Source organism: Lathamus discolor, chromosome 17, assembly GCF_037157495.1.
Source record: "Lathamus discolor isolate bLatDis1 chromosome 17, bLatDis1.hap1, whole genome shotgun sequence".
Taxonomy (NCBI): domain Eukaryota; kingdom Metazoa; phylum Chordata; class Aves; order Psittaciformes; family Psittacidae; genus Lathamus; species Lathamus discolor.
Window position 1 is genome coordinate 6795026 of NC_088900.1, and position 25524 is coordinate 6820549.

General features: G+C 51.2%; 1 protein-coding gene across 10 annotated transcripts in view; it reads left to right on the plus strand.

Moving 5' to 3' along the window:
* Nucleotides 1-25524, plus strand: part of CADM1 (cell adhesion molecule 1) — a 124574-nt gene that overhangs the window by 63844 nt on the left and 35206 nt on the right. For all 10 annotated transcript variants that reach the window (XM_065697024.1, XM_065697028.1, XM_065697030.1 and 7 more), the window contains exons 2-5: nucleotides 16585-16731; nucleotides 17630-17782; nucleotides 21447-21584; nucleotides 23295-23450. In XM_065697024.1, the coding sequence (XP_065553096.1) occupies nucleotides 16585-16731; nucleotides 17630-17782; nucleotides 21447-21584; nucleotides 23295-23450 (594 nt within the window). The remainder of the gene's footprint in view (nucleotides 1-16584; nucleotides 16732-17629; nucleotides 17783-21446; nucleotides 21585-23294; nucleotides 23451-25524) is intronic.

The following is a 25524-nucleotide window of genomic DNA, read 5'->3' on the forward strand; positions in this document are numbered from 1 at the left end:
AGTTCAGTAATACATCCCAATATAACCCAAGTCAACCATATTTTTCTACATGATAAAATATGTTTGGGCAGGGAATAAAAAACCCATTGCAAATGCTTGTGTTTCTGTCCGCATCCAGCCCGGCTTCCTGCAGTAAGTTATTTTCAGACACATCTTCACTCGCTCCAAACCTGGTAGCTCTGTCCCTGGAGCAGTGGAGACGTTAGCTTCCCGGTTTATGACCTAATTTAGCCGGGATAAAAATAAAGCTGTTTTATTTGCATCTACCATACTCTTAAAGCAGCTACTCTGAAAACATGTTTTTCTATCAGAATGGGATTTTGATGGCTTCTGTGCAGAGGGAGCTTTAAAGTCTTTTAAAAGGAAGAAAACAAGTTCTTCCTTTGCCTGAGTAAAAGCAGGACCAGATCTGTTTCCATGCTCAGAAAAGGCCCGTTCTGGAGAGGGTGGTGGTGAGCGTGTCTCAATCATTGGCGTTCCTGCTGTCGGAAGGGCCGATCCCAATCTTTGCTGAGAATGCCTTGGCACAAGCTGAGCACCTCTTGGAGCAGATCCGCATCCCTAGAAATTCCTTGCACAGGCATGGGCGAGCTGTTGCATGTCCCTGAGCCAAAGAGCATCTTTAGTTCCTCATCAGTTCTTAAGCATTGCGGCGTCTCTACATTGATTGGAGATTTAGCTCAACCGCCTTTATTATCCCTAGTTTAAGATGGAAGGTACTTTCTTGCACGTGTGAAGACAAAAGCCTTTCCAGTTAATGGAGCATACGAGGAAACAGCCTGGGGGCTGTAGCTTGCCAGCCCTTTCCAGCGTGAGCCGTGGCACCCCGGTGCTGTCAGCGTGCTGATCCAGCCTGGCCTCTTCAGGTAACACCAGATTCCTCTGCAAAGCAGAGAGTGCAAGCAACGTGCATGTAAAAGCGAGCCAGAAATAGCTGCTCTTCCACAGACTGACAGGTACATGCCATTCTCTTCATCTGGCACTCGCTGCCTGCGATGCCGCTACAGGAGCTGGCACCAACCTTGCAATGGTGGGCGGCGAACAAAGGCTGTTCTCATGAAGATTTTCCAGGCAAAGCTGGATTTGAAAGCACGAGAGGATAGAAAATAACAAGGATAAAGATACGGATGAGGGGAGTTGCTGGAAATACACAACTAAGCCGAAATTTGTAAAATGAGGCTTTCTTTCTGTTCTTGCGCTGAGGTTTGCGGTGGTGTTTCTCCTTTTTGTGAAGCGCGATTGCTTGGGATCTGCTTTGCCTGCCTGTTACCGAGACTGCACCAGAGAGCAAGGATTTGTGAATGTATGGAATGGAATTAGCTCTGGAGATGAGGCCGCTCGATGACTGGGAAGAGGATGGTGTTGCTGGTCCGGCTCAGCTGGCCGCGATGTGAGGTGCTCACCTCTGCCCAAGGACTTTGGCTCATCTTTGACTCTCCTCCAACAGCCTGGGGATGGAGAGGAGCGGAGTCACCCGCCAGACCCCTTTGGAGAGCGCGCAGAGCTCGGTGCAGACGCTCGCTCTTCCCTCCCACAGCCCCGTACGCGCTGCCTCGAGCTTTCATCTCGTCACTCACACTTAGTGTTGGTCCTGAGAGCTCAGCAGAGCCCACTCGCCGCCCTCCTCTGCGAGGGTAACCGAGGGAAGGCTGCTACTAGCTTCCCATCTTTGGCAATGGGAGGAATACGGGATATTTTCATAGCACCTGCTCGTCAGCAGGGCTGGGAGGGTCGGGGATGGTCCACACTGTTCACATGCTCACTTCCTTTGCCAGTTTCAGATCTGTTTCCCTGTTCTTCATGTACCAAACATTCAGCAGAGACAGAAGCAGCCAGGGACGCTGAGGGCTCTGTCCCATCAGCCTGTGAAGGGATCAAAGCGCTCCTTTTGTCCCTTGTTCTTCATCGCGGAACTGAGCGTGTGTCTGCCTGTCTGCCTCCTAATTACTTCCCACAGAGCCTCGTGGTTGTGGGTGCGTCTGTGCGTGCCGCCTCGCTCTTTGTCAGCTATGGAGCAGGAGAGCTGGAGAAACACTCCCCGTGTGGGAATACCCGGGAGCTCCGCAGCCCCTCTCTTTCCCTAGCAGTTCAAGCACGCCTCAAGTTCGCGTAACTCTGACAGGTTTATGTTAGGAAGTGTAAGCTGAGGGGGTCCTTGTGGAGGTTTAGGTGGTAGGGGGGATCCGACGTGGCTCACTGGAAGCCCAGGTGACTTTGTGCCTAATGGTCAACCCGCTTGCCACGCTTGTGGCAGTCACCAGAAAGCCGGCAGCCCTGCGATGCCTTATAAATGGGCGAGTGGTCCTGGTGTTACTCGCATGATGACAGCACGTGCCCGAGAGGAAGAGTTGCATGATGTTCAGAGCAGACGTGGACTGCACACAGGGCAGCGTGACTGCGCACAGGGCAGCGTGACTGCACACAGGGCAGCGTGACTGCACACAGGGCAGTGTGACAGCCATTCTTCACCCAGCTTTCCCTGCCTGCCATGGGAGGTGACCAGACAAAGCTCCACTTTGGACCCTCCACTGGTGTCCAGCCTGACCTGGAATAAGGGATTTGCTGGGGTCGGTGAAGGACAACGCACCCCTTTGCTCATGTCTGTGCTGAAGGATGGCTCCTAGGGCAGCGTGAGCTCCTCCTCAGGCTAACCTGCCTGGCAGGAGGCATTGCGAGGCAGGGTGGAGATGCTGAGCATTGCTGGCCGTAGCCAGGCTGGGCAGCAGCGGGTGTGGGTGGAATCCCATGCTGACATTTCAGATACCTTCCGCTAAAAGAAGAGGTAATTGGAAGGCAGCAGTGGTAAATGTCGTATGTTCTGCTCCTGGAAGAGAGATGGAGCAGTGCAAACAAGCAGGTGAAGATCATGCAGCCAATAAAGATCATTATGAGTAAGTACAGAAGTAGAAGATCAACCTGTGTTCATATTGCCAGCATTTTCAGCTGCCAGAATGTAATGATTATGTTAAATACGTGGCTTTCCCAGCAAATCCCATTAAGCCTGCTTGTGGGTGTGCTGTATTAGGTGGTGATGACTCTGTTCCTTCACTGCCTCTGCTGGCAACACAAGGAGCATCCCCACCCCGGGGGGGGTCTCTGTCTTTTTGGGGTGCTTTGGGTTTGGGGTTTGTGGCCTGGAGTAGGTGAAATGGAGTGGGATCGAACCCTGAGGATTCCACAGCTCCATCCTCCAGACTGTGCTCGGCTCTGCTTCCATGCATTTTCCATCTTGACTCCAGTTTTGATTTGGGTCTTTCATGGGTGTCGAGAAACTGAAAGGTTTTGAGAGGACGGGTCTTTTTTCTCGCTGTCAGGTTTCCTTGCTTTGTATCATCTTCATCTCCACCAGTGCCACTGAAAATTCCCATTCCCAGGAGCCGGTGTCACCCCGATACTGTGCTAACAAATGTGAAGTGGTGATGGGGTTGGCGCGCGGGACCTCGGTGGCTTATGCAGCAAGAGTGTGTAACGATGGTATCAAGACTGCTTTTAATTCATGGAAAAGGAGGTTAACACATGAGAGGCAGAAATGCACTGCTCTCTTTGTATGGAAAGGTCATGTTCCGGAGCACGGCGGGGTGGATCTGTGAGAAACGAGTTCCTCTTTGCGAGGAATCACAATCAGCCTCTCAGTTTGATTTTTTTCCCCACTTGTGACCTTTAGAGATGCTGCTCTTGGATTGATAAGCAGGTGGATGCTTTTAGCAACCCAATCCACAAGCTCTTTCCCCTAAAAAGACTATCACTTAAACGCCACGGGTGTTGTTGCCTGCAGAAAGCGTTCCTTTCTGTAACCCTTCTGGGAGAGAAGGGCCGCAGTGGTGGGATCGTGGCTGGAAAACCAGGAAAGCTCAGATGAGTAAATGGCTGGTGCAGGGTGGGTTGGGAGCCGGTGCATGCAGTACCTCACACGCTGCGCCCATGATGCATGGGCACGCTTTAGATGGCTTGTGCAGGTTGGTACCAGCTGAGCAATGGCTCTCCCTGGATGCTGTGGGTATCCATGCGTTCTCTCAGCTTCCACAGCCCTGCTGTCCTATGGTAAGGGTGGGGTTTGAACAGTGCTGTAGCAGGACGCCCCCAGGCTGCGTGTTCCACCAGCTGTACCATTGTACAGTCAATCTGTGGCTGTCCTGGGTGGTCGGGCAGGAGTGTGTGAAAGCTGGTGATGGAGAGGTAGATGCTTTCCTGGTGATGCCTGCTCTCGTTGCCCGGAGGCGGCAGGATCACGCTCGCTCTCGCACAGTGTTGGTTTGGGAATGTGGACTCAGTGCAGTGGAAATCCGAGGTTTCTGGGTTGGAGCCAGGCAGCTGGGTTGGGGGTTTCGTGGCCCTCTTCAGTGGCGTTAGGGCAGCTCATAAAGCAGCCTCTCGGGGGTATTGTGCTGAGAGCCACATTCCCAAGCAATTAGAGACCTGGGCTACATCAGTAATGAGCCCCTGTTCGGGAAGGGACAGGGGAAGACAAAAGGAAAACTTCCAGTAAAGCGTGTGAGCATGAATAGATGCGGGCTGTTAATTGGGATCACCCTTTGAAGCGCTCCCTCCGGCACTGGCTGCGTGTCCAGGCTCCAGGAATGGCAGCAAGGGAAGACGGCCAGGAAGCTGCAGCTCTTTAGGATTGTGCTGTTAATGATTTTTGGGGGGGTGGATGAGGCGTGATGGGGCGTTTTCAGACCGGAGCAGTGCTGCAAGCGGTTTTGTCAGCCGAGCAGGTCTCACCCTCACAATACCATCACTCAGTACCTGGAGGAAGGTTTGCTTTCCGTCTCCAGCACCATCCTCATTAGCCATGATGTGGAGGAGCTGCCCTGGCCAAGCTTTTTACTCCCCAGTGCCCGCATCCTGGCTTTGGGAAGTGGCAGCCAGGACGCAAGCACAGGCTGGTGATGGGCGCTGCGTCACGTAGCCCTGTGGCAAAGGTCCCATTTGGGTTGTGGGTGTGCACGAACCCAGCAGTTCTCTGCTGTACCAGGCAGCCCTGGGATACAGGGTAGGTATTGCTGTGCCGCACCAGGCGTGAGCCGTGCCTTGGGTGCCGCTCAAGGAGAAACCCAGTCCCAAAGCACCAAAACGTGCTGGTTTTGAATCAGACGGGACCGGCTGGAAACCAGAGCCATGTGGGAGCTTGGCACATGGGGGTGGGCTTGTGGTGGCTGGGTGCAACCTCCTGTTCACAAGTAGTCCCAAGCACAAGTGCAGAGTCAATGGGGCTGGTGCAATAGCAGGGCGCTTCCAGGTGAGAAAGCCTGTTAGAATGTAGATCTCATTAATAAACAGCCCCGCTGCTGTGTATACCGAGTGATGACCCGGGTTTGTACTTGGGTATGTTCAGCTTGCTTCTTCTGAATGCTTTTGTTAGAGTTTGGTAGGTACCACGCAGGAGGTGAGGTTTGGATGAAAATCCCTTTGGTTTCTGCCATTTGTGATTGCCAGGTCTGCTCAGAGCTGGGCGTCCTTACCTCTGCACCGGTAACTTGCCTGTCAAAGTACATTCTGCTGATGTTTGCTTCGAAAACAAACCAAAAGACCCGAGCCAGCATAAAGAACTCATCCCACCGGGATTTTTGTGTGGGGCGACAGGTACAGCGTGCGTACGGCGTGCACTGTGGTTCACTCTGAGACGCAGCAGTGCAGCTGCTTCCCCAGTAACGGGGTGCATCCTCTGGGCTGCAGATTTGGGTGAATGAATGCAGGTGTGCAGTTTCACATTAACGATGCCCGGTACAAGGTTTGGGGATTCCGTGTTTCCCGTCCTGCTGCTCACGAACACCCCGGCTGGCACAAGGACCCGTGGGGCAGATCCGTGCCGGTGGCTGTGTCATGGGGCTGTGCGCTTGCAGGGTGACCAGTTCCATTCCTTTACACATTTGGGACTGAAATGAAGAGTGAGGCAGCAGCACTTCCTGCTTCTCTACTTCCCTGCCCCATCATCTGATGAGGCTGTTGTCCCTTTGGGTGCCTGGAAATGGAGTTTGACTTCCCTCATTGCTCCCTGCGCTACCTGCGTGTCATCACCTCACTCCCAAAATCCTTCTCTTGTGCGGCCAGGTTTGCTAATGAGCAGGGTGCAGTTCGATTCTTAGGGAGTCATCCAAAGCTGCACACCCATAAAGCCTTATGATTCATGAGGGCTGTTTTGCTCTGTAACACCGTCCAATCTCAGCAGGCGTTCATCAACCCGTGAGGGCTGCTCCAGGCTGCCTGGGCAGCAGGCGAGGGGTAGTTCATCCCGATGGAGCAGAGCATGTGCCCGCTGCTCCCATTCCAGGCATGCTGCTTCACTCTCGTGTTTGGGGTGGCGAATCTGTGCAGCAGGAAAACAAAATCTTCCTGCTTGAAGTAGCCCAGCTCATCATTGGTGCCGAGCATATGGTGTCTGTGTCAAAGTGTTTTTTCTGCACACCCCAAGTGTTTTATCTCACTGGCTGAGCGTAATAAATCCCGTTCGCGGGATCGTTATTCCACGGTAATGAATTCCGAGCAGCAGCCAAGGAGCCGAGCTGGGAGGAGCCGGGATCACTGCACTTGTTGCAGGCAGGAGGCGGCTGCTCCAGGCCCAGGGAGTTATTAACGTAACTTGGGAGGCGGAACCCTGCGGGCGCATCCGATGGGCCCTGTGATTTATGGTACCTGCAGGCTGGGGCAGCTCTTCAGCTCCCAGCCAGGCTGCCGGGCAGGAAACGCTGCCGGAATAGGCAGCCCTGGCAGGTTTCAAAGGAAAAACCAAGCCAAAAGCACCTTCGGTACAGCAGCTCCCCAGGCTGTGACTGATTCTGAGCGGTGTTGCAGCAAAAGCCATGTTAAAGTGCGGAAAGTGCTTTTAAAAGGCACCTTGAGCCAGGCTGTAATTCCAGTCGTACTTCCTGGTCACAGCTCCCAAACCCAGGTGTCGCGGAGCCGAGTTTCAGGGCAGGGCCTTTGCTCTCAGCAGACCTTGCTGTAAGTTGGGGGGATTTTAACGTGGTTTTAGCACAAGTGATTAAGGGGGGAATTTCTCTTGCTCTCGGACGTGAGCGCAGCTCCTGGCTGAAACGGCTGCGGAAAGCTCGGACTGCCAGGGCTGTGCTGCCGGGTTCTTGATTGTCGCCTCGCTCCTTTGCTCCTGTTCCCCCTGGATGTGCTGAGTACGAGAGGCCAGGCTCGCAGTTCCTTGCAAGTTGGCAAGAATCAGCAGATCTCCTCCAGCTGCTGGGTCTGAGTGAGGAGCTGTGAGGAATGAGTGTGATTTACATTGTTCTTGCCAGGGATGCCAAGCAGCTGTCTATAGCGGGTCCTCAACTGCTGCTTCAACCTCTGGCCAACACCTCGCGTCTCTCGTGCAGGATGGAGTCAGCTCAGCTCTGGGGTCGGGACACAGGGGAAGGCTGCGAGGGGAGGGGTTGTGGAACACTATTACTGTGCTCATAGAGGTCCTGGGCATGGTTGTTGGGTAATACCCATGGCGGGACACGCTGTGAATGACTAGTAAGGTATCAAGCCTTCAGGATGCTTTTCAGTGCTTGAATAGGATGCATTGGTTTATTGGAATAGCGCTGACTTTGTGCTTGCTGTAATGAATTCCCTTTTCCGGGCTGGGGGAAGGTTGGCTATAATTTCCTGCATTCTTTTATCATAAGGCCAAAGGAGAAGCTCAGAAGAGCGGGCAGATAGGAGTGCTGCATACATGCATTTTAATTCAGTTCCAAGCAGTTAAGAAGATAGATTTTTAGTGAAGTGCTCTCTCTGTACTGCACAGTTTCAAAACAAGGTGACCCAGGGAGTTGGTGCTAGGATACAGTGCCCATTTCCAAGATCCCTGGCTCTCCTACCTGGCTCTGCCTGTAAATCTGAACCCTTCCTTTCTAAGGGCTGTTTAGGAGGCTGGAAGCCAGGAGTTTTATCTGCTGGTAGTTCTCAAGCTGCAGGGAGGGCATGAGGAGGACTGCTGGGCGGAGGTACAGGTTTATGCTGCTTTCACCACCCGAGCCTCGTCTTTGAGCTTGGAAAAGGGAGCAGGCATTGCTGTTCATATACTGCTCCATCCCTTCTCCCTGCTCCAGGCACTGATGCCAGGCGGGATCATTCCCAAAGCCTCGCGCTGATGCCAGTTGCCTTGCCAACACGGTGTGAGGAAGATGTTTGAGTGGGCAGAGCTTGTGTCTGCCATAGAGCCAGGGGGGTGGGAGAGGAGGAGGGAAAGGGGGGGATCCTCACCTCTCTGGAGCAGCCTTTCCCACTGCTGCGGAGGGGCAGAATGAGTAAGTACCAGCAGGAGCCTTCAGCGTTTGCTCCTCGGTACTCCTGCCGCATAATTTGTAATGATGGGAGATGATGAAACACCCATTTCAAAACTGTTTGGGTGGTTCTTTTGCCTTTTCTTCTGTGTAAAGGTGCAGAGTCAGGGAGCTCGCTGTAGTTTACAGTCACCTGGGTGCCCACGAGCCTTATTGATGGAGCTGATGCCTGCTGGTGTTTACCATGTGAATATCAAGGAGGAGCAGTAAATTGAAAATTGCCTCTAATGGGCTCAGTTTGCATGTTTTAATGCTCCTCGGGAGAAAACAAGCAATGGTGAGATTCTAAAGCAGCACGGGCACGGCAGTGTCTGGTAACGTGCGTTGCTTGTGTTTCCCTTTCTTTACAGTTCACATCCCCTTTATGGTAGCTGAGACGTGCCCCTCGCAGCAAGCAGACCCTCAGGAGTGAAGTTTTACCTTAGGCTTCCTGCAGCAGCAGGAGCATGGGGCCAGCATCCCTGTGCATTCGAGGCTGCCGGTTCCCCCTGGGCAGCTGGATGTGCCATGAACTTGCACTGGTCCCGCTGTCCGCAGGGAGGAGGTGGTGGCACGGTGCCCTGCGCTGGGCAGCAGCAGCCCTGCCACCGGCATAAGGGTCCTTGGCCATGGGCTTTGGTTTCACCCCGTGCTCCATGGCGCAGCCAGAGGTGTAGCTTGAGAGGGGGGGAAGCGCAAGGTCCTAGAGCAGACTGGGATCCTTCGCTTCCCGTCCTGCTGGGTGCAGGAACTTAGCAGCAAATCACCATTTCCATCAAAAAGATGCAGATACGAAGCGGGAAGCTGTTCCATGCCGAGGTTCTGCCTTGGAGCACGCTGCTCCAGAGACAGCAGCGGATTGAAGTCACTGGTTGTGGCTGTCTTGTTCTTTCTGGAGGCAGTGTTTTGATAAATGTTGATGAGTTTAACTGTAAAACTAAATGACATTTATAGCACAATGTATGCTTTACCCATTGCTTAATTATATCTAATGGTGTTGCGTGTAAAAGGCATTTACCATGCTGCTTTTGTTTAAAACGACAAGCTAAACCTCAAGGCCGGGTGTGTGTGTGCACAAAGGGAGCTGCTTAATTAAGAACTAAATACAGTCTGGTTTTGAAAGGCGACTGCAACTTTGAGAAATGAGTGAGAATGTTCTGGAAGCACTGATGGGATCAGGGGGCACCGATGGGGTTTGGGCTGATGACATTTATGAAGCCATGGTTTGATTTTCCTGTGTAAGGAGCATCTGCCCTTTCCCTTCCTTTCATGGCTTCAGTTAAAGCAAATCCCACCGATGAAGGGGCGGGGGGGAGAAATACAGACCTCATGGAGGCTGGGGAGGACGGTCACAACCTGCACTGACTGATTGATGCTTTGGGGCGTGAGTGTTGGTCTTCTGCTAACAGTTATAAATCTGATGGGTAGCAGATCGAGGGCTGATTCCATGGTTTTTCTTCCTCTTCTGGCAAATAATATATGGTAACCCAGCTCCCAGAGCAGCCTTTATCACCGGGAGGAATCAGGACAGTTGGTGTTGCAGGAGACTTCAAACTTACAAATACGTTGCCCTTTAGGCTAGCATTTGTCATTGTGTCTGAGCCAGACCGAGACTAAAGGCTTTTGTTGTAACATACCTTGTTATCCGTTCCGGGAGGGTGAGCTGGGAGGAGCTCTCCTGGATTGGAATGCCACTGCTGAGACTGCTTCCCCCTGGGTTTCTGGGGAGGGAATGCGTAACCCTCATGGTTATATGATGTATAGCCCTCACTGAGAGTGGCTGTTGTTCCGTGGCAAAAGATCTTTTCTTTGATCTGTGAAGATTAAAATGAAAGCGGGGTGGCATCGCTTGTGTGGGTAGTGCAGCAAGTAAAGTGGTGTCCTTTAAAGCTGCCTCTCAGCCAAGGAACGGGAATTGGCCAGAATACTCCAAGAAAAATACTGTATCCCAATATTATCTATTATCTCTGCAAGAAATGGCTTATAAGAACGGATATCAGATGTATCTGCTTATTAGAGTAAAACAAAACCCATCATCAGCCTTGAGACAGCCTTCCTGGTTGTTGGAGAATCCTGTTATCCCGAGTAACCCCTGTTGGCAGTTTTGGGAGTGTGGGTGTTGTGGCTGGAGCCGGTGCTGAGGTGTTTAAGTATGGAGCATCCCTGTGGCAGAGATGGAAATGTGTGAGGCAGCAAGTGCTGGGAATGTTGTGGTAATGTGAATGTGCCCAACGTGCTCATCGCCTGGGAAAACTGAGTGTTTCACCTCTTACCTGCACGTCAGGCTCGGGCTCCTGATGGGCCACGTCGTGACAGAGAGAGGACGTTCCATGTGTGCGTGTGGAACTCTGCATTAATTAAGGTCTCCCTCCTCAGATCCGGACCGTGCGTGTCCTTGGTAGCGATGCAGCTGGGAGGTAACATGCAGATACCCGATTCTGTATTAGGGCGCCATTAATGATAAATGAGTGCTGATCCTAGACGGGTGTTACTGAAACACACTGAACGGAGGCTGCAGTCTGCTGGGGCCCTCGTGTGCTGTCAGGCTCCTCCCTCGCTGGTGCTGCCTCCGAGCAGCGGAGAGCAGTGGATTTCAGGGGGTGCCCTTGACGGGTGGTGGCTCACAGGGATGGCTCAGTACTGGGAGGAACAGGAGTGCAGGGTCCTGCCTTGTGGTTGTCCTGAGGCTGTGCACAGCTTTGCCCTTCGCTGGACTTCTGCTCGCTCCTCCTCATGCCCTTCAACCTTCTATTGTCTTGGCGATGGACCTGCAACTTCCACAGTAAAAGCAAGGGATGAGCTGCTGCTGTTTCTGGAAAGCACTGCTTCTAGGCAGTTGGTTAAACTGTTTGAGCATCCCTAGATAGATAGATAGGTATAAAAAAGGAAAAGGAAGAGCTGCACTAGCAACATCTTTTATTTAAGAACTGTCCAATGGGTTAAGGAATTAGTTCTAAACCAGGCATGCAGCTTCCCAATCTATCTATGGCAGCAAAATGTGTGAATTGTGCTTTCAGACAGCAGAAGCTCCATTGTGGTGAGCGTGGCTCATAGGATTCCTCCTTCAAAGAATTCAAACCTATTAACTGTGCACGAATGATCATTTTCTGAAAGACTGCATTTTGGTGGTTGTTGTGAATTGCTTTCCATTCCAGGATTTGGTTAGAAAAGTGGAATAAAAACCCGGAGTTATGAGGAACAACAGGCTTTGTGGCAAAACCCGGTACTAATGCTGCGAGCTGTGCCAGGTCCTTCCCCCCCCCCAGCAGCCTTGTTTGCTCTGTTCCTCCCAGCCAGCGACAGATGAGATGGGTATCGATCCTCAGCATCCCCAGTGGTAACCTTTGAAGGGAGAAGCAGTGTATGGCCGTGGAATTTTATCTATCAATATGTGGGTAATAGAAAGACAAGGCTGACATCTAATCCCAGCACAGGTGGCAGATCATAAATCTGCGCCGATGTGGTTCCTGGCAGCAGCAGCGGCAGCATGAGAGGAGCAGCACGCGGGGCCTGGCAGGTCAGGGGATGCTCTGGGTTGAGAAACCTGTGGCCAGCAGTGCGCAGGGTTTCATAGGAGGGGGAAAAGGGGTTTAACTCTTAGGGTGAGAAGAAATGCTTCCTTCTGCTTGTTGCGCAGGATGTGGGCTATAACTGGTTTGTTCTCATCGAGAGCGCCGCTTTGGGGCTGTTTCCCGGCAGTTTTCTGCCTCTGTGCTGCTTTGCTTGCAATCCAGTGGAAAGAATTCCCCAATGCCACTTCATCATGCAGAAATTCACAAATGTTTAAAGTAAATACAGCCGCTGGTGTCAGCTCTGAGCTGTTGTCATCTTTTATTCTTCCTCTTTAAGCCAGAAAAGCCATAAAGGTGGCTGTAGCGTTTTCTCCTCCAGGAATTTAATAGCTGTGCACAACTCGCTTGACTTTGCAGTGTACGAGCGACGCGTGTGCGTGTCACAGCGTAAACGTGCTCCCCGCAGGAAGGCATTTTTAGCACACTCTTGCATGCTGTCTCAGGAGGGCCGTTCAGCAGGGAAGTGTGAGCTGTGGCTCGGAGAGGAGCCGGGCGCAGCACCGCAGAAAGGTGCTGAAAGCATTCACACGCCTGCTAAAATATGGGCTGGGAAAGAGGGAAACGGGCCCCTGCGGTGGCGAGGCAGCTTGGTGAGCCCGTGACAGCGAGCTGGCGGCGGTTGGCTCCCTGCAGGCTGCGCCAGACATCCGCTCGCATCCCAGGACTGGTGGTCCAAAGTGGTGCACAAGTCCTGCACCCAAGGTTTGGTGGGGAGGCTGGGCAGAAACCAGCGCGCCTTCAGCCAAGTCGGGCGCAGAAGCATCTCCCACCGACCCGGCTCCGGGGGACCGGTGGCAGGGCCAGGGTCAGTCGTGGCTCTGATGTGACCCTTTAATCTGGTGCCTCTTCCATTTCCTCTTCTGAGGAGCAATCAACCTTTGGCCAAACTATTCTCTGCTTGGAAAGTGGAAGACATCGTGCTTTGCTGAGGAGCAGTTCCTTCATCAGCAGTGCACTTCCTTAGCCGTCAGCAGTACCTGCGCTTTCACACATCCACGGTACTAATGTTTTTTGGGATAGTTTCTGTGAATGCTGATTCCACCCACACCTCCTTTCCCCCAATCCCAAACAGGAACTGATTCTTTTAGCATCATCAAGTGATACCAGAACTGGTGCCATGAGCAGCATCCTTTCTCAAAGCAGTTCTATCAAACCTAGCTGTAGTGGTGAATAAAGAATAATACACATTAAATCTGAAAGTAAGGAGATTTGTACCAGGTGAGTGTTGCCACATCGATTTGCTGCAGTCTCTGCTTTGGAGAGAGAGAAGCAGAGCCACAAGATCCTCTTTCCTTGGTGTCTCTGGAAGCAGATCTGCTCCCCATGTGGCTCCTTGGCCTCAGCGGGCATCCAAGAGGATTACACATGGGTGTAAGTAGCAGCAGGCTGCCTCTTCTGCTCTCCTTCACCCGGAAGCGCTCGGGATTAATGCAAGTGGATGGCAGCATCCCTGTCTCTGCACATGATGTGGACTGCAGACTGGGTTTCACTGCGTGGCGCTGCTCTGCAGCCCCAATCCATCCCATTGCTGCTGTGGGACTAGCTCACTGCAGCAGTGCTCACCCCGCTGCCAGCCGTGCCCCGCGCTCGCACGTGCATGGTCTGTAGGCAGCCTCATCCGAAATTGTCATTCTTTTGCCCGTGAAAAGCTGTCATGAAATTAACTCCGCAGGAAGCAATTGCCTTTCCTCGCCAGCACAATTAGCGCGGATTGTCCATTCTTCTCCAAAGTTCAAGTGTGACGACTGCAGCTTTCTGAAGGAGCCTCGGAAGCCTTGGAGACCAGGTGCACTGAGCTCCAGCAACTTCTTCCAGCACTGGGTTGTCAATCCTCTCCTCCCTCCGTCAAGCAAATGTGCAGAGCAGTGAAATGGCGATTTGATTTCCTCCTCTTGCCGGCTCTGCAAGGCTCCTCTTACCTGATCATGACAAGAAGTCTCTCTGGCTCCTGAAGTGCTCCCAAACAGGCGGTTCCTGACGTTTCCTTTGGAGGGCTGCTGTCTTCATGATGGATGGAGAGAGCGTAGGCACTGCTAGGGGAGAGGAGCATCAAGAAGTAGACGAAGCGCCTGCAGTAGGTGGATCAGGAGGAGTTCATCAAACCCTCCTCATGTTTGTCGCAACTGGGGCTGGTTATTTAAGCACCACGTTCCTTGTAGGAGCTGGAAAGGAGCGATGAGCTGTGACATTCAAATGATGGGAATTCTGCGGACTGGTCGCCGGGTCGCTTGCTCCTGGAGCACACGAACAAGCAGTTTGTGCACCCATGTGGGTTGTTTCCCTTGACTCAGTTGCTGAAGAGGCATTTTGTTTGAGTCTCTGGGCTCACATGGCTCGGGTACGGTGAGGATTACTCTTCCTTGGAAGGCCGTTGTGCTACTATCCCGTAGGCTGGATCAGCAGCGGCGCTGCTCGTCTTTCCCTGGGAATGGCAGAATCGTGCTCACGAGCACGTAGTTTTCATCTCTCCTTCTTTCTCCCTGGCGCTCCCCTCGCTCCCGGCGTGCTGCAAGTGGAGAAGGAATTGATTTTAAATGTGACCGCTGCATATGAGCCAAGGTCCCTGGGCTGTGTCCAGCTAAGAGGAACTCATTTGAAACACAATTTACTCATCGATGTTTGTCTTTGCAGTCTGAAAAGCGGAGACTGTGGTGGTCTGAGGCAGAAAGAGAAGTGGGAAAATGAATTGCATAGGCTCCAGCCACGGCTGTTCCCAGGCTGCTGTACTTGCTCATTAATGCTGTTCCAGGCATTGAATATGTAGGGCAGTTCACCCTGAACCTGGCTTCTTCTGTGTTCCTTTCTCCCTTCCTCTCCGTAGCAATGCCTTACATTGGAGATAAGGATGATCCAGACTCCGGGCCAGGGCCTGGAGTCTGTCTGTTGTATGCATTGAATGCTGGAGAGGGGATTTGGGCTTAGTATTGGGCTCCCCAGCAGGAGACCACTGTGTAATGCACAGAGAGAGTATGGGGGCTGTGTCAGTCCGCCCCTGTGGAACAGGTAAAAACCTATCCCATGTAATTCTGCTGGGTTTTTCCCATTGGCTCTGCTCATGGCCCCCCACATGCATCGGGAACTGGGAGCTGATTTAAAGTTGGGTTTCAGTAGCAGCTTTCCTTTGCTTCTTTCGACTTCTGCCGTTCCCTGTTGGGTCCATAAGCTTCATTTCCCCTCCCCAGTCTTCCCTTTTCTGTCACAACATGTCGTGGTGCTGCGAACGTGTCTAATGCTCCTCAAACACGCTGCCAGTAAATATTTACTGAGAAACTCCCCGGAACGTTGACGTGAAGATGGGTCTGGAGCTCTCACTTCATGTTGCCTTTGATTTAATTCAGTCTGTACTTGATGCAGGTCACGGCAGTGCCCTCCTTGTCTTGGTAAGCGGGAGCAGATCGGAATCCAGATCCCCCAAAGCGTTATCGTGCACGGTCTGGTGCTCTCAGCCACGGAAGCATATTTAGGTCAGCAGAGCAAGGGGAGCTTTGCAGCCAAGGGCCGGATTAGACGCCCTTTGGTTCAGAACAAATACGCAAAGTCTGCTGGGCTGGTGATGCGGTTGGCTTTGGACCATGCCTCGGCGTGTCCTTACGTGCACTCGGCCTGTCGGTGTCCTCAGGGAGATAAATGCCTTCTGGAGAGGGGGATCCTGGTGCCAGCCTGGACAGAGATGCTGGACTTCCAAAGGCATCAGTCAGCAGGCTTAATGTAGCAGCATCCCGGCATGAAAAGCTTCAGTGGCTTGAACTTCAAATAATTTATTTCTAAATTACTTCTACTGTAATTCTTATTAATTCAAATAGGCTTCTAAGCTGATGTAAAATTCAGTAAATGCAAGGAACAGTTTAATGAATTGAAAATAGGATTGAGTCTTTTAAAGTAAATGTAAAAAAATATGCTAGCAATAATTGCTGAGATGGAAATCGAATCTTAATAGCTTTGTTAATGATTTGTAGTGAATATTGCGTTTATGAGAACATATCAAGCTGATCCTTGTGCAAGAACCTTGTTTTGAATGGCTTTGATAAAATTATTCCCCAGGAGCAGTTAGTAACATCGACTATTTGTGCTAGCACTGCTCTGGAGGTACCGGAGTGCCTGGCGCTGGCTCTGGTGGACCAGGGCTGCTTGAGCACAGCTGTGGTGCTCTGGTACCCAGGCGGGATGCGACGGCTGCTGTGGCCCCTCATGGATCGATGGCTTTGGGTCTCCGCTGTTGGTACATGGGTGCAGGACCCCAAGTGCAAAGCGCTGGTTTCAGATTCCCATCGTCTGCATCCCTTGACATGGGAAGTGAATCTCTCTGTGTGCATGTGATGTGGTGACTCAGATCATTAGGAGGAGAGTTTGAGGTGATCTCCTGTAAATGATTACACGGCTCCCGCTGCATAATTGCGTTGAATTCTCTTTTTCTTGCCTCTGGACATTAATATCTCCTACTGATTACACAGAGTGAGTGCAAGCTGGTTCCCCAAAGTCTGTGTGCTCAAGTCAAAGGGTAAAAGCTCCTTATAGCAAACTGCTCTTGGAGGTAATGTAACAGAATTCATCCGCTGAGAGAGGAAGCAGATGTCTGGCGTTGCTGCACATGTGGAACATGTGTCAGGGCATCGGGGGTGTGTGGTGTCCGGGAGCCCCACTGGCTGCTCCGCTGGACATCCAGGCTAGGTCTGGCTTTCCCAGGGTGCTGGGTACACGAACAGGACTTGCCGGCGTCGTGTCTGATGTTGCTGTTTGTTCTTTGCTCTCTCCTGAAGGTGATGGCCAGAATCTGGTTACAGAAGATGTGACGGTGGTGGAGGGGGACGTCGCCACCATCAGCTGCCGCGTCAAGAACAGCGACGACTCGGTGATTCAGCTCCTGAATCCCAACAGGCAAACCATCTATTTCCGAGATTTCAGACGTAAGTCCCATCTTTCCTTGTTTGATAACAACTTTTCCTGCGCCTCGCTCGCACTTGGGAGAAAGCGTTTGCCAAGAGCTCGTCCTTTAATGCAATGCTGGATGCTTCGAGTTTAGTCAATTCTTCAGAGGGTAGATGAGACAGGCAATCATAATCTTTCTCCTTAATGGAAACCTTGACGGTCCCCTTTAAAAGTCAGACCGTCTTACTTTGCAATAGGAATTGATTGTAGTAATTCAGGGTGAATTGCAATTGAGTGCCAAATATTTAGCTGACACAAACAAATTGAACAGGGCAACGCCGAGACAGCGCAATGTTCTCAGAGGTAATCTGTTGGCTTTGAAGACTGAGGATTTCAAGGCAGTCTGCGCTGCTTTGTAACCAAACCAGCATCTCCCATCAGTGCCGTATCCAGTGGATGAGGCTGGCTTTGTTTCCTGTGATGGTCATGCCCCAGAGCATGGTACCTGCAGTGAAACCCTCTCAATTACACCAGTAATGGGCAGCTGTTACTGGTCAGGAGACTTTAAACCATGCTTTTCCCAAGTCTTTTCTCTCTCATACTGCCTCTAGTCCACTGACTGCAAACACTCAGAAATGGGGCCATGTAGAAGTGATTTACTGAACAAACATTTTACCTGCAGGTCCCAGGGCCATCTGATATCAGCTTATCAGCTGATAAGTACCTCATAAGGTGCTGGGCTTATGTTGAGTCCTTGTAATGATCTAGGAACTGAACTACCTTAGGGGGCTGGACTTAAAGGTCAGAGGCAGGATGGACGCTGCCATCAGGAACCCAGGGGGTGGGTGTCTCTGCTGGTTTTATATGAAGACCTTTGCTGGGAGAGGGGATGCTGCGTCTCTTGTCTCGGTCACTGAGGCTGTGCTTGCTCCCCAGCGCTGAAGGACAGCAGGTTCCAGCTGGTGAACTTCTCCAACAGTGAGCTCCGGGTGTCCCTGACAAACGTCTCCATTTCTGATGAGGGAAGGTACTTCTGCCAGCTCTACACTGATCCCCCCCAGGAAATCTACACCACCATCACAGTGCTCGGTAAGGACCAAATAGGTGCTTGTGGTGAACTTTGGGGTCAGCAGGATGGGGCTGCAGCTCTCCAGTGATACAGCATAGGCAGGATTTGAACACCCAGCACTCTCCCACTGGAGACCAGCTCAGCCCTTCAGCAGCTCTAAGCAGCCTAGGACTTGAACCTGCAGGCACAGGGTTTTCAAGGGCAAGTACCAAGCAGGTCGTTCGGTGGCATCATCCTCACGTAGCCTTCCTGCCTTGCAAGGTGTCCCTGGCTGCACCCAGAGCCTCTCTCTGCAGGTTGCGTTGTATTTAGTGTGATTCTCAGGCCTTCCCTTTCTGTTCAGGCAGGTTTTGGCTTCAAAGAGTGAGCAGAGGTGGAAGCATGCGGTGTTGTGCTCTTCCAAGCCGCAACTTTACTTGGGCCGGTCCCTTGAAAAGCTGCGAGGTTCTGCTGCCCTTTGTGGAGTGGGGCTTAATACCAGCCTTGGTTTGCACACAGTCTGCAGGGATTAGTCATTAGTGCTGTCACTGCTCTGTAAGAGTATCCCAGTGAATCATCTGGTGTTCTGGGCCTGCTGGTGTCCTGGCAGGAATGTCGTCCTCTGTCTCGTGGCTGTTGCTGTAGGGCAAGAGAAGGCACACATCGTAGGGAGAGGGGAAGATGAGTTGCGGTGGGTGCATCTCATCTGGCAGAGTGAGAAAGAAGTCAGCCAGAAAGGAAAAGCTGTAGGAAATGTCTTTCAATAATTATCTGATATGCAGAGGGAAAATGAATTAACAGGAATGCCTCGTAGCGTGGTGGAACTGTTCAGTTTATGGATGTTGTGTTTTCAGTAATCAGACTACTCTGATCGCACACTGACTCTTCCCTTCCAAAACTTGGGGATTTGAGAGATTACATTTTAATGGCAAATGACAGCATCTTTGCCCGTCTATGATACTCCTTAAGGGCTGATGTTACTAACGGCCTCGCTGGTGAACCTCCAGCGTGGTGAAGTTCTCGCGTCTCTGTCAGTTGATGTATATAGTCAGAGAGACCTCGAGCTCAGCTAATGGAAAGTGATAGCTTCCTATTAATTTTAGCAAAAATTTGTTTCACGTGTGAAAGAACACGAGGTCCCTCGTTTGACACCATCAGTTTGCTCATTTGCTTTGAAATGGCTGTTTGCAGAGCTGAGGCTGGTGCTGCTGCTCCCCTCCATCCCGTCCCATCCCTGGAATGTGCTCAGGCACGCTGGCCTGAGCTCTCCCCTTTCCTCTGCTCCCCTGCACGGGCAGCTCAGCCTGATGCTGTTACCGGTAATAGCAGCTCATGCCATTAGAGCTGCTTCTGCAGATTAGCAACAGCTTTTAAGACTCTATTAATAGGAGAACCTGAATCACAGAGGGTGACTTAATGTAAGATCTCACTTGCTGATTAGTTTAAATCTTCCTTCTTCTGTATAATGAGATTTGGTTCTTAGGTTTTTATACGTTGTTTAAATAATGTTTATAAGCAGTTCTACTCGTGCCATTACATTTATCAACATCTTCAAAGTTTCAGTGTGCTTTCTGGTGTTCATAGGCATAGGAAGCTCTCCCCCACCTCTTCTCTCTGAATCACACACGAAAAATAGTTTGTTGGATTTCATTTCACTGCTAACAGTGGTAAGAAGGTGTTTGAAATAAGAGTACTTACTGTCTTCACCTAGAAGCCAGCATGGTGTGTCTTTCAAGTGGGAGACAAAATGCAGTTTCATAGAACCACAGAATGGTTTGGGTCGAAGGGACCTTTAAAGCTCACACAGTTCTAACCCCCTGCCACGAGCAGGGACACCTTCCACTAGAGCAGGTTGCTCCAATCCACTGTGTCCAAGCTGGCCTTGAACACTGCCGGGGATGGGGCAGCCACAGCTTCTGTGGGCAGAGAGAATTTGCTGGGTTTGATTTTGATTTTCAAATGTGCTTCATGCTTCAGAATCCAGAGCAAAGTCTGTTTCCCTGCCTTGTGCTTCAGTTCGTTTGGAGAAGGACTTGCAGCACAGCCAGCGCCAAGGTCCTTAAAGCAGTGGGTCTTGTCCCTTCACCTCCAGCACGTGCTCAGACCAAGCATCATCTCACAGAGCAGGCAGGCACAGTAGATGTTCGTTGTGAGGAGATGGAGGATCTTGGCTGCAGTTTGTAGGGAGAGGTCGGGTACCACCAAGCCAGAGGTGACACCTTTCCTGTGTCCTGTTCTGCTGACTCCCTAATTCGGAGAAGAAATGAGCTGGGGCAGAGCAGTGGTTCTCTGTGTCGGTATGCGGCTGGTCCTGCTGGGAATGCATTCCCCACCAAAGGTCTCGTGGCTGTCGCTCTGACTTCCATACAGAGTAAGGTCTGTCAAGGAGCAGTGTCACTGATCTGCATCTTCCAGTGCCAGCACTGCATCCTTCTTTGGAGCCAGTGTTGGAGAGAGCTTCAGCAGCGCTTCCCCCTCTCGCCCATGTGCTTTAATGTCTTCTGTGACACAATATGTAGATTTATTCATGCTTAATTGGAACATGTGAAGATCTCAAATGTGGAGCCTGTTCTGTTCTTGTTAGAGAAAAGCCACAAGTGACTAATTAGTCCATTTGATCATCTGGATGGTATTTATACATATTTGTTCTTCATTAGCTCCAAAACGTGTTAGTCACATTTGAACTATGCAGTTGCTTAATCATATTGATCAGAGCAAAGTTGAGTTTCCTTTGGAATTTCCGGGGTTTTTCTGAGCTGCAGCTTTGTGCAATGATCCCTTGATGATCATTTTTCTTCTACTGGTGCTTTCAGGGGAAGGAGACTCCTTGTTCCTGCCTGGGAACCTTTAAGCTGGTTGGTCACACTCTCAGAGACACTGCAGTGGTTGTTACCTCCTGAACCTATAGCATGTTTCTCAATATTACTGGGTGATTTTCATTGTGCATAGTCTCCTAGCGTGGTGTTTGGAAGAGTCTTGATCTGTAGGTGCCTGAGGCGAAGGGCAAGCTGCCATGCTGAAGGAATGGCTATACAATGGAGGTGCCCATCCCTGGGTGCAGAACTGGCTCTCTCCTCTCGCTGGGTCGGTGGCTGGCGCATGGTGCTGCAGTGGATGGGGATGCAGGGTAGTTCCCCGGGTGGTTCATTCCATCCGGGCTGGGGCTCAGCAGCTCCTCGAGCCTTTTAAATGAGCTTGATGCTTGCTGGCCTGGTTCCACTCCCCACGGCTGAGGCTTGAAGCTGAACAGCAGGAGAGAAAAATTGCCTCGCGAGGTTCGAGGCACGGTAAGCAATGCACTCCCAAATGTCAGCTCTTGTGTTTCCTCTCCTTGTCAGAAGAAGTCAAGAAATGTGTGCAGAGTCAAGCTGTACCTTCAAATAGCAGCACGCAGCACGGAGTAGCGCAGAAGGTACAGCTCTTCCCTGGAACGGCGCCCGCCTGGGACTGGGAACAGAAAGTTACAAACTTGATAAGTAATAATTTGCTCCACCACGATGACTGTTAGGTGAAGAGTGGAAGCGCTTACTCTGATTACTGCGAAACCGCCTATCGAAGGATTTGATTGATTGAAAGATCAAGTAAATCCCAGTTGCTGCTTTCCTTTAGTCGGTTTTAGGGTTTTTCCTGGAGGTTTTGTCTTGTGTTAGTGATCACAGAATGGTTTTTCATCAAGCACGTGCTCTGTTGGCTTTCTCATTGCAGTCCCACCGCGCAATCTGGTAATCGATATCCAGAAAGAAATCGCTGTCGAGGGAGAAGAGATCGAGCTGAACTGCACTGCCATGGCCAGCAGACCAGCCACCACCATCAGATGGTTCAAAGGAAACAAGGAGCTCACCGGTAGGTGCATCCTCTGAGCCACTTGCTTTTCCCAGAGGTGATGTCTCAGGCAGCTGAGATGATTTATGTAATGCCGGGGATTTGTTCTGTGTTGCCTTTTTAAGGGGAGAAAATAAAAGGAGAAAGAGTGGAGTGAGCTACTTTGAATGCCAGCTCAGGAGCAAAGGAATGTGTGGGCAGACAGCTTGTTCTCTAATGCAGAAGGGGTGGACTGCGTCTGTGGCTCTGCCTGCCAGGCACCAGTACAGGGCCCTGGAGCCTTTCCTTAACTGGAGGTGACCTTGAGCAGCCCCAAAGCTGAGTTTTCTTCCGCAGTGGTTTCTGCAGCTTTCTGCCCAGTTTAAGGTGCGGGCAGGGTCACCTGCGCTTTGGGCTGTGAGGATTTTGAGCTCACCTTCACATTCTGCACTGTTGTTTATAGAGTGTTTTCTCTGTGTTCACTTGAATATTCATGTGAGATGGGTTTCTCCGACTCCCTGAAGTCTGGTTGCTCCCGGTATTTGCACATTCAAGTCACTGACTCAGATTGCATGTGACATGCTGTTAGTTTAAGCTTGCATGTAGATGTGAGCTTGGTTGACAGCACCTTTGTGCTTTACCCAGTCTGAGACACTGAAGGGCTCTCTATACAAGTCCAGGCTTATTACTTCAAATCCTCCCCCTCCGAGGGCAGGATGAAATCGTCTTTAAGTCAAACACCTGCGAGCATCCGAGCAGGACACATCTGAGAGCATGCTGATAAAGGTGGAAAGCAAACCTGTTGCCACTTGAAGGGGTGTTCCACTGGTTCCCAGCACCAGTTGTCACCAGTGCAGATCTTCCCTTCCTGGGGCCCCTTTCTGGCTTCCTTCCCCATTCTGGTGGGCAGCAGTGCAACAGTCGTGACCCTTCGTGCTTGTCCTGTCCGGCTTCTTGATTGAGTTTTCTTGTGGTGGCAAATGAATCCCAGCTTCCCTTTCCCTTTGAAGACTGCTGAGCTGGGTGGTAGCTTCTTGCTCGCCCTGCTGATTCGTTGCAGTTTCGGTTTTTCACACAGAAGTAGGGAATCTGAAATACCTGCCTGCGGGTTGTGAAGAGCAGGACAGCGGCTTTGCGGATCAGAAAGCCTTTCTTTTAAGCATCATGGGGTGTTGCTTTCTGCATCTGGCCTCTCTTTCACTTCAATGGATTATACACGAGTATTTTGCGTTTGAAAGACTTCTGCTACAGGAGTTGCCCTTAACGTTTACACTGAGAATTCTTAAACACAAAGCCACAGATGAGAGTATCTGAAGACAAAGCGGAGGTGCATTGTCAGCAGGTGCCTGCTGTCTTTTCCTCCTGCCTTCTCTGTTGTTCCTCCGTGTCTCCATGCTGTGCCTTACTGCATCCTTCCAGCAGCCAGCCTGGAACAGCGCTTTGCTCCGACCAGCACCGCTGAAACACTTCCGCCCATCGATACCGCTTTTAATGGAGTTAATCTGGTTAATCACTTCTGTAGCTAATTGTTGATTCAGGAGTGGGAGGGATTTGCAGCTCATTGATTTAAGAGTTTGGGGATTTGGGGATGGTGTGAGAGGATCGTTAATCACTGCGGTAACGCAGCATTGACTTCAACTGGCAACAGCCCCCCCTAACCCTCGGAGCCTGCCTAACGGGGATGGACGGCACCGGAAGGGGATGCGCTCCATCCGCCATCACCCACCCTCTGCTCTCTGCTCTCTCCCCCAGGCAAGTCGGAGGTGGAGCAGTGGTCCGACATGTACACGGTGACCAGCCAGCTGCTGCTGAAGGTGGGACGGGAGGACGACGGGGTCCCTGTCATCTGCCTGGTGGACCACCCCGCTGTCAAGGACCTGCAGACGCAGCGCTACCTGGAAGTTATGTGTGAGTAGCAGCACTTTTCATTCTCTTAACGTATCAAATCCCTCACTTCAGAGTTCAGGAACTACTCTGAAGGTAAAATGACAGCATTGATGGCGCTTCTGTATTGTTGCTCAAAATGGTGGGTACCGCTTCAGGGGCTAAGCCACGACTTCTCCTGGCCCTTCTGCAGTACGATAAATACATACCTTTCTGCTCTTAAGAAATAACTTTCTGTACATAGAATCTGCACTGTCAAAGGTTCCTGGCTGGGCTTTATACTTGTCAGAACAGATTAAACCTGAGTATTTTTCTCTTAGCAACCTACCTATCTCTTTGAAAAATGCTTCTCTACTGCCACATCAAAGCGACTGGTCACCATTGGGAGTTCACTGACAAAAACTCGGCTCTGTGCAAAAGAAACCCAGTGTTGTGCACTGCAAACACACAGCACCAGGTGGTTTTTTAAGTCAGAGGAACATGATGTATGTGGAGTCTTCAGTAATGCTGCTGGTGAAGGCCAGCCTGTTTTCTGTGACACTTCTAACATGTCTGCTGTTAATAACATCTCACTTTGTTTAGGAACTGTGCTGCTGTATATGACACTAACAAGGTTTAGGAGCAGGTGCCTGGGAGTGCTGCTGGTCCCAAATGCAGCCGTGCCACGGGGAAGCTGCTGGGGATGAGGGCAGGAGCTGCTGCACCATCTGAGCAGCAAGCGGCTCCCAAAGCACCATCACAGAGTCCTCACAGAGCCGGGGTGCTGCAGGGGGCTTGTTTGTGGAGGCTCACTTCAACTGGAACCTCACTTCAGCAGAAGAGGGTGTTCTGTATTAATTTATTTCATCTGCTTCATTATGTAGTTTCATTATGAACATCTTGGTTACAATTGTCATATCTCTGAAACTAGCGGGAAGTAATGTTCCTGTAATGAGGAAAACAGAAATGATCAGATACCACCTAAATTGGCAGATACGAGATTTCTTGCGACCGAGCTAATGTGTAATTCATTTATGCAAACTTAATGTCCATTAACATTTCTTGTAGAGCTCCATTAGCTTTAATAATACATTAGCACCTTTGTGAGGCTTGATCAAATACTTAACGGGGGGAAAAAAGATCCCATCTCCCCTGTTTATGCAGAGGTATTGAAACCTTGCTGGGCTCTTCCCCTTGTTCGAAAGGACATCAGCTCACCTTTAGGCTTCCTTTCAGCAATCCCTCTGGAATCCCGATTGTCTGATGGGATAGGAGGTGGCCGCTGCCCTTTTTCTGCAAAAGCATTAACATTTTTTCCACTCTTCCTCAGATAAATCCATTCTGACCTCTTTCGTTTGCAGCCTTTGCAGGTTTCCCCATGCTGTGAAGGCAGAGCGCACACAAACTGCAGTTACTTGGATGTCCTGCAGGACACATGCCTACTCCAGTGAACACCTTGGAGGCTGCACTCGCTGCCCGTGTTTCTGCCCTTAGCACTGATGGTAGCATCCTTGTGTGTCATTCCAGAGCCGTTTGTTGGACTGGAACTAGCGCAGAGCCTCCTTGGAGGAGAGCAGGGATGGGCAGGAGAAGGGCTTTCAGGCTGCTTTGTGTTTATGGTCTGGTTTGCATTAAACTCTGAGCTTCTTGAAAGTGATTATGGTGATATACTGGGGACCTGACCCATGCTAGTCCGGTCAGGTCCTGCAGTGGGCAGCAGCAGATGGCTTGAGAGGAGAGCACGGGCAGAAGAACATGTCATGCATCATAACCTGGCAGCTCCCAGCAGGTAGCAGCTTTGGGACTCCATGTGCTGGATGGCATCCAGACAGTTGCATTTAATGCCTGCTGCTGGGCCTGAGCTCCGCGTGGGAGAGGCTGTTGCAGAGCAAACTTTACCCTTCATGCTGATGGCGTGTTGGGCAGGAGGAAGCCCCTGTTGTCTTCACGGAGAGGCATCTCCATCAGTGCTGCTGTGGACCCGTGCTCAGCCTCCTAGGGAGCTGAGGTGCCTACAGTGAGGCCTAATTGGTATGTGCTTGATGGCTTTTAGGGATGGGCTTTTGCAGTTGGAGCGTAGGACTCCTGCAGCTGCTGGGGGTGCAGTTCCCCTGGCCAT